The sequence below is a fragment of the Arachis stenosperma genome, chromosome 6, assembly GCF_014773155.1.
Source record: "Arachis stenosperma cultivar V10309 chromosome 6, arast.V10309.gnm1.PFL2, whole genome shotgun sequence".
Taxonomy (NCBI): domain Eukaryota; kingdom Viridiplantae; phylum Streptophyta; class Magnoliopsida; order Fabales; family Fabaceae; genus Arachis; species Arachis stenosperma.
In genome coordinates, this window is record NC_080382.1 from 137,073,214 (window position 1) to 137,082,450 (window position 9,237).

General features: G+C 28.7%; 1 protein-coding gene across 1 annotated transcript; it reads left to right on the forward strand.

The window, feature by feature from the left end:
- Window positions 1–286: 286 nt before the first annotated feature.
- Window positions 287–3,716, forward strand: LOC130936313 (protein NRT1/ PTR FAMILY 1.2-like). The gene is made up of 4 exons (XM_057866363.1): window positions 287–505; window positions 595–812; window positions 1,551–2,092; window positions 2,533–3,716. Exons 1-4 carry the CDS (start codon window positions 382–384, stop codon window positions 3,410–3,412), a joined length of 1,764 nt encoding a protein of 587 aa, XP_057722346.1. The 5' UTR covers window positions 287–381; the 3' UTR covers window positions 3,413–3,716.
- Window positions 3,717–9,237: the final 5,521 nt, after the last annotated feature.

A 9,237-nucleotide genomic window follows, 5' to 3' on the forward strand; every position in this document is an offset into this window, starting at 1 on the left:
CTTTTTCAAAACTATTACAATACAATTACTAATTAACATCAAGTTAATTATTGATACTCACTCAAGGATATTATTTCGTCATCATTCCATAATAATTAATGAGAAAGTTTAGGATAAACATTTTTATAAAAATTTGGGCAGTAATTAATTCTACACCATTAAATCTATACCATTAAATATAATTTAATGCCATTAAAAATGTTAATAATAACTAATTAATATTATAAATCACAAAAGCGACTCCCTAGCACTGCTTATAATTAACATCCATTTTTTTCTTCAAAGTTCTAATCATACACGTGCATTTCATTTATTTGAGATCATAAAAAATAAAAATCTCAATCTGCCAACGTCCAAACCAGCGAGTAAGAAGAAGAAGAAATGGAACACTCTGAAGATGCATCATCTGAGAATAGTACTTCGATGATGGAAAATGCCGTCTCTTCTTCTTCTTCCTCTTCTAAACTCAGAAAAGGTGGCTTGAGAACCATGCCTTTCATCATAGGTACTTCTAATAACTACCATCATCTTATGAAGTCCCATTCAATTTTCTTCTCTCTTTCTCTTAACTCCTTATTTGTTTTTTGTTTTCAGTAAACGAGTGTTTGGAGAAGGTAGCAAGCTATGGAATCATGCCGAACATGATATTGTACTTGATAAATGAATATAAACTGGCTGCTGCTGAGGCTACAAATGTAATTTACACTTGGTCAGCCATGTCCAACGTCTTAGCTATCTTTGGTGCTTTCCTCTCTGATTCTTATTTGGGTCGCTTTCGCGTCATCTTCATTGGTTCTATCTCAAGCCTTCTTGTAAGTTCCTTGCATCTTATCTTAAAATGTGAGACAGAGATAAACGATTTGTTATAGAATTAGTCTTAACAAGCTCATTCTTACTAGAGCCAAATCTTTAAATAGAGCTTAGATTCACGACAGATTAGTCTTCAACCTGTTGGGTTAGGTGCTACTGCAAGAAATAGAAAAGAAGTTATAAACATAAAGATAAATTAGTTCCTAAAGGTGTTTTGATAATACTGACAAGGCTTATTAGCAATAACAAAGTTTATCAAATACCATTAGGGTAGCTCAAGATTCAGACTCTTGCTTATTATAATTGTTCAAGATCCTTTAATAATTTTACAATAATGGAATAATTGGTTTGTTGGAACTGCAACTAAAGAACAAATCGACCTTTTTCATTGCTTGGAAAACATTAGGGGCTCTGTAAATGTAAACAGATTAAGAAAGGTGAAGGACTGATTCAATTCTGAGTGAAAACATAATTATCCATTAGTTAATTAAACATTATTAGTTTTTACTTAGATTGGTTATGCTCCATCGGTTTGTAATTGTTGCACAACTTTAAGAGTATAGCTCATTGTTAGTGGATTTTGATTTAGAACTTTGTAATAGCATTGGCATTTATTAAAATCATTGGATTAATTTTTAACAACATTACCGCATTTCAAATTGTGATAACTAACATCATTCTTTAATGTTGATGGTACCTTTGCATTGCTGCTTTAATGTTTCTTGTATGCCAAACTATAGGGAATAGCTAGTTTATGGTTAACTGCCATGAACCCATCGCTACGACCTTGCGAAGCACTCGTCCAAATCTGCAACTCTGCTTCAGCAGCACAGCTAGCAGTTCTGTTTCTTGCTTTAGGACTAATTTCGATTGGAGCTGGTTGTGTCAGACCTTGTTCCATAGCCTTTGGAGCGGATCAACTCGCAATCAAAGAAAACTCGAACAATGAGAGGCTCTTGGATAGCTACTTTAATTGGTATTATACCTCAATAGGAGTTTCAACTATCATTGCTTTGAGTGTAATTGTTTACATTCAAGAAAACCTGGGATGGAAAGTTGGCTTTGGAGTGCCTGCAGGACTAATGTTCATATCTGCTCTCAGTTTCATCATCGGTTCGCCGTTGTATATTAAAGTTAAACCAAGGAGCAGCTTACTTACTAGCTTTATTCAAGTGGCTGTCGTCGCCATGAAGAATCGGAAACTCTCTGTTCCTGATTCAAACTTTGATCAGTATTATCAAGGCATTGATAAAGAGCTGGTGTTTCCAACAGATAGCCTAAGGTACTTTACTGATAATTTTTTCCTTCATAATTTCTCTTCTTTTCATTTCACAGTTTAACTTTTTTCATTATATATTGGTTAATGAAATCTTTTGCTACCATCTTCAAAGGCAATTTGTTAGTGCCTTAAGTAAAGGTTCATTTTGACTTTTGAGATTGCAGCCAAATTCAAATTAGTCCTCAATATTTCAAAATAGCAATTCAGTCCTTGAAGTTAAACTTTCTAATTTATGACCAAGATAAAGAGTCAAAGCCAATCACACAAACCGCAACTTTAGGGACTAAATTGCTAGTATTCGAATCTCAAGGACCAGAATGAACATTTACTCATTTGATCTCCTTTTGCAACATTCTACTTTTGTAAGAATGCATAGTAATTTTGTAATTTAGTACTTGTCCTAAATTTGAACAAACCATGATCATATTATTATTCCTTTCCAGGTTTTTGAACAAAGCTTGCATAATAAGAAACCCAGAGAATGACTTAAACCCAGATGGTTCAATCAAAGATCCATGGAGCCTATGCACGGTAGGACAGGTCGAGTTGCTGAAATCGTTGCTTCGAGTCCTTCCCATGTGGACCACCGGCATCTTCATGATGGTTTCCGTGAGCTCCTTCTCCACTCTCCAAGCAAACACCATGGACAGAAGGTTATTTGGTAATTTCAAGATTCCAGCAGGATCCTTCAATGTTGTCATGATAATCACTTTATCAATAGTCATTCCAATATACGACCGAATCATGGTACCTTTACTAGCAAGATTCACAGGGCGGCCTAGAGGATTCAGTTGTAAAGTCCGAATGGGGATCGGATTGTTATTCATTTGTGTAGCCAAAGCAACTTCGGCCGTGGTCGAAACCATGAGACGAAATACAGCCATTGAAGAAGGGTTTGCAGACCAACCGGACGCCATAATTGGAATGTCGGCTTTATGGCTTGTGCCGGAGTTTGTTCTGCTTGGATTCGCCGAGGCCTTCTACCCGGTCAGCCTGGTCGAGTTTTTCTACTCTTATTTCCCAAAAACCATGTCTAGTTTTGCAATGGCTTTGTTCACACTTGATCTAGCTGCTGCTGATTTAGCTGGCAGCACTTTGGTGAGCATTGTGGATAGTGTTTCCAGTATGGGAGGGAATGAGAGTTGGTTATCAACCAACATTAACAAGGGTCACTTGAATTACTATTATGCCCTGCTAACTTGCTTGGGATTGATTAACTACCTCTACTTTCTTGCTGTTTGTTGGGCTTATGGACCTTCTACTGGTTCAAGAGCCAAGGAAGATAATGAACAATTTGATTATAGAGAGTTACCTTCTTCTTAGCTTAATTCATGTAGCACAACAAATAGGTATTTATAGTTGCACCCACTTGAGTTTAAAGAGTTTGTAAGTTTCATGGTGGAAAGAGGAAAACATAATTGATAGATATAGAGAAGCTATTATATTATATTGTATAGGGAAATGTCAAATGTAGTATTCACAAGATTTGTATAAATCTTTTGTATTTTTACACAGATATGGGAGGTAAAACAGAAATCATGTGCTACTCATATATCTTCTTCAATTCTGCTTAGCTCCCTGTGACTCTGTTCATATCAATAATAAATGCAGTTATAAAATAATACTATCAATAATAACTTTGTAACTTACTTCTTTATTTACATTAATAACTGACGAATGCATTCCAATTATTTTCTTAGTCCACATGAAAAGTCAAAAGTGGAAACTAATTTAAATATGAATAGGGAGAATAATGATGGTGCCATTAGAGCTGAAGAAGATTATTGATCTTATATCATTGCTTCTTCAATACGTCTTGTACTTATGCTTATTATGCTGACGATTATGCTTTGAACTCAAAACAAATCCTACACCTTGTTGAATTAAGTACACAACAATCAGAACCACACCCAATTCAATATCATCCTTTGCCATTTTCAAATGCTCCAACATGATGGACGACGAAAATTCGTGCAAATCAAAGATGATCATCGAGGAAAGTGCAAGCGACAAGGCGGCAAAGAGAACCAACAAGATGGTGGAGATGACTAAGAGAAGAACGCAGCAAATGAGTGAGGCATGGACAAGGGTGAGAAGAATGAGATCTATGTTTGGTAACATATTATTAATGTGTTACTAATAATAATAATAATAATAATAATAATAATAATAATGTGATGATTTTGATGATGTTTGGTTGCATTGTTAAAAAAGAAGGAGATGAGAAGGGAAACTAATAAGTAAACTCATCAAATATTCTATACTTCCAATTGCATTTAACCTCTTATGAACTCTTTGTACAAACAAATTTTGAAGGGAAAAAAAATTGGGTGGGATTCCCTTCCTCAACATAGTATCACATATTATATGGTTAAGTAAAGAAAAAGTCACCATGTTGTATACATGCAAGGAAGGAATGAAATATTCCATTCATCATATAAAATTTAGGGTGTATTGTAATTTGACCCCTTCATTTTTTGGTTATGTGCACTTTAGCCTCTCACGTTTAAGAAAATGCAAATCAATCTCCTAGATATTTTCAAAAACAAAACTATTGTATTTATACTAAAGTACCACGTTACCATCAAATTAACTATTATCTATTTCTGTATAAATACGTATATTATTTTACTTATTTTTAATATATATTTTATATTTTAATATTGTTTTTATAAATGAATAATTGATTTTTTATGTATACATGGAATAATTTTTTAAAAAATACTTATTTTTTATTAATTTTTAATAAAAATAAAAAAATTAGATTACTAAATCGACATATTTTTTTTTATAAAAAAGTTCATCAAAAGATAAGTTGCCCATAATAACTAAAAGTTTAAAAGAGCAGTAGAGTACGTACAGTGCAATTATTTTAGGAGATTAATTTGTATTTTTGTTAAGTTTAGAATTAAAAGTCTATATAACCAGAAGCTGAGGGGTAAAGTGCAATTAACCATAAAGTCTATTGGTTGATTTGACAAGACATAAACCGGCTTCGAACCTGCGCAACCATAGCCCTTTAATTAGTAACCTCCATAGAACTTTTGTTTTCCTTTACACTCTTATTTCCAACTTCAGTTTACTTTAGTATCTTTGAACCGCAATTTCTTACTTTATTATTACAACATTAAAATCAAATGCTTATGACTTACGAGTCATTCATTCTTAAGAAAAACGCATTATTATTATTATTATTATTATTATTATTATTGTGGAGAAAGCTGATTCCACTTGTACTCAAGTTTTATAACATAAACTTTATTGAAGAAAATGATTGAATCTGACAAGTTTAGGAATGATTCCTTACTTGTTAATTGCTGCTTCTAGTAACCTTGTAAACACAATTTTTTGGGTCTGTGAATCAGGGACGGACTTAGACCATCTCCAGTAGGGAACTCATCCCAGTTCCTGTTTATGGCCCACCTGTCATAAAAAGTAACTCCACATCAGCTTTTGCGTCATAAACAGTAAATAGGAACTCAAAACATCTCTCTCTTCTCCATTAGGAGGAACTAACTTTAGTTCCTGTTGTGGTCCCACTTAACTAATTAATTAAAATATTTAAAATTAATATAATTAAATTTTTTCAATAATATAATATAAATTTATAAATAAAAAAATTTACTATTAAAAAATATTAATATTAAATAAATTTCTATATAAAAATAATACATAATATATAATTCAAGATTATATTAATTTATAATATTATTTAATATAAAAAAATATAGTTAAACTTTATTATTTTGTAATTTAGATAATATTTTAAATTTTATAAATAAAAAAATAACTCACTAAAAAATTAGTTTATAATGTATAAAAAATTAAATTTATTTTTTTATATAAATAAATTTAATTAATTATAATTAAATATAATTATTTTAATTATAATTTAAATTATTAATATAAATTATTAATTAAATAATAATATAATTATTTATTATAATTAATTATAATTTAATTATTTTAATAATATTAACCATAATTTAATATAATTATTAAAATAATAATTAATTAAATAATTATATTAATTAATTAAATTATAATTAATATAATTATTTAATTAATTATTATTTTAAAGATAACTTGCCACATGGCAAGTTATCATTGGTGGACTAGAGTCCCTCTGAGGAGAAACTCGGGACTTGTGCGAGGACATCTCTATTCTTTCTTCCAATGGTTGGAGTGCTTGTGTGTCAGAGAAAAGTGGAAGAGGGATTTTGCATTGAAGGTGCTCTTAGGGGGGAGTATTGGCCTTTGGCCTCCCCAACAAATTTTAAAAGTGTATATATTATTATAATAGATGTATTGTATAGAGTAAAATTTAATAGTGTAGTGATAGTAAAAAGAGTTATTATTCTTTATGTATTAGGATTTAAATTTTTTTACGTATATTTATATTATTTATATTTTTTATTTAATTTAAATCTTTTTTTACATTTTTTAAAGATTAATTTTAACATTTATAATTATATAAAAAATACTTTAATATTATTTATGATAATATTATTTTTTCTAATTTTAGTTAGTTGTTTACTTTTTATTATTTTTTAATTAATTTTTATTCTTATTATTATATAAAAATATTTTAATATATTTTAAATTCACATAATAAAATTATTAGTATAATTAATTTATATTATTTTATATTATATTTTTTAATGATATAAAATATAAAAATATAATTTACTGTCATATAAATACTTAATAAAGTGAATTAATTAACAAAATATTTTAAAATATATAATTTTATATTTTATTAAATGTAAAACTATAAAAAATTATAAAAGTTGAGATAATTTTTTTATTTAACAAATATTTATTAGTTTTTTTAATCAAAAAATTAATTATAATTATATTTATTATTAAATATATAGCATTGTATTTGATCATATAAGATTTTAATTTTCGACCCTTTTAAATTTCTGGATCGTTCCTGCTGTCAATGGCTCCATGCTGTCTATAGAGTATGGATATTATTATTATTTAGTGATCCACAAATCTTCACATTTATGGCCCATCCGATCCGATGTCCAATCCATCTGTTAAACGTGTTTGTAATGCAACAAAAAAAATTTGGTCTCAACTAAAATATGTTTTACCTAACAATACATTCAAAAATAATCAGTTAGCTGGGTGGTCAGCTTAATTAAAGGTTGGATTTAAATTCCATCTTATTTATGTAGCAATTTATTAATTAGTAACATTTTTAAATAGAATTCAGATAAAATATTATTTTTATACTAAAATTAACTATTAAAATTAGTAATTATATATTTTGTATTTTTATGTGTAATTTAATTAATTTTTAGTTTATATTTTATACTGATAATTGTGATTAATTTTTATGTACATCTAACATAATTGTAATCAATTTTAAAAAGAAATTAACTTACTCATTCACTTAACCAAAAGAACATCGTGTCTGATAGATTAAATTAAGAAAGTATAAAAAATTAATTTTTAATTAATGAACATTGGTCAATTTTATTTTTTTTAATTCTAAAAATTTTATCTTTTTTTTTTTTGAGAATTTAGAGGTTTAAGATTTATAATTTAAATGATTGAGTTAAGGATCTATAATTTAAGATAAAAAAAATTAAAATAAATAAAATAATTTCTAAAAAATTAACTAGTGTTAACTAAAAAAATTAATTTCTTATTGGTACTCGATCAAAGTTTACTACTAATTTGTAAGAACCTATATTGATGAAGTGTGAAGAGTGAAGACAGTTATCCTTCCTAGAGCAACCACCCACCTCAATAATTTGGTCCACAAATTAAAAATTTTATGTTCATCCATAATTATAAGCCGATGAAAATATCTTATAAAGGGTGGTTGATTGATGTTGATATCTTTAGATGTATTATCAACCCGTTTTTCATTTCCACGCATGCAAAGAAACACGCATCTTTTTTGTTGAAATTTTTTAATAAAAAACTATATAAAATATACTGACTCTAAATATAATATTAATGTCAATATTTTTTTTGTTAAATATAATTTTAATTTATGTCTTTATATTTTTATTTTAATAAATTCATACCTATAAATAAACATAACTTTATGAAGGATGAAATAATCTCTAATATTATTGCCTAGAATTTGCAATGTGCACAGAGATAACGCGATATTTAACTTGTCACAGATAATTATATAATTTTATTTGGTCTAATTTTTATTGTTTCATTATATAATCATGCATATGATAAAAAATAATTTTATAAGATAAAATACTCATCAGTTACACAAATATATTTATATATATAGTTTTTTATTTTGAATATTATTTCAGTATTATTTTAGTATTTTATTTAGTTTTGACTATTACGTTTATATTTTATAATTTTAAGACCATATATATGTATACGATTAAAACGCATTTCATAATATTAGCTAATTAATACTATCATATTTTATACGATGGACCAAACAGCGTTTAAGAATTTTGTTAACAAAGTGCCCAAATAACACTAAAACATTCACAAGTAAAATCCTTAATTTAACAACTATATATATATATATATATATATACTGTATTGATTTTATCTTTATTTAGTTTGCTGTGATATTAATTTTGTCATAGATTTTATTTTTGATTTATAAATACTTAAATGGTCATTTCTCATTGGATATTTAAAAACGACAAGGGAGACAATAGAAATATTATATGATGCATACAATGGAGTTAATTTAAAATTTAAAATATTTGATAGACAATTAATTAATTTTAAATTATATGTAATTAATTAATTTTGAATAGTTTTCAATTTGAAATTTAAATCAAATATTAGGATTACTGTCAGTTTTGGAAACAAATAAACTACCTTCTTCTCTCATTCCTCTCTCTCAATACGGTTTGTCAGTGTTTTATACATTTTTTATGGAGTCTCGCCGGTACACTAATGCCACGGTCACCAGCCGCCATCGGAAATCGCGTTGACACTGTTTCGACTGGCGCCGTTGCCGCAAAGCCCACCGCTAAGGGAGGACGCACATATTGTGTGGGTCGAACTAACGGCACCGCAGCAACCCGGACGTCCAGCGTCTCCGTCGCAGCCGGTGTGTGCCTTCTTCCCGACACCGTCCTCACCTCCTCTAATGCGCCTTCGCTTTCTCCCATTCCTTCAAGTTTCTTCTCACCGAT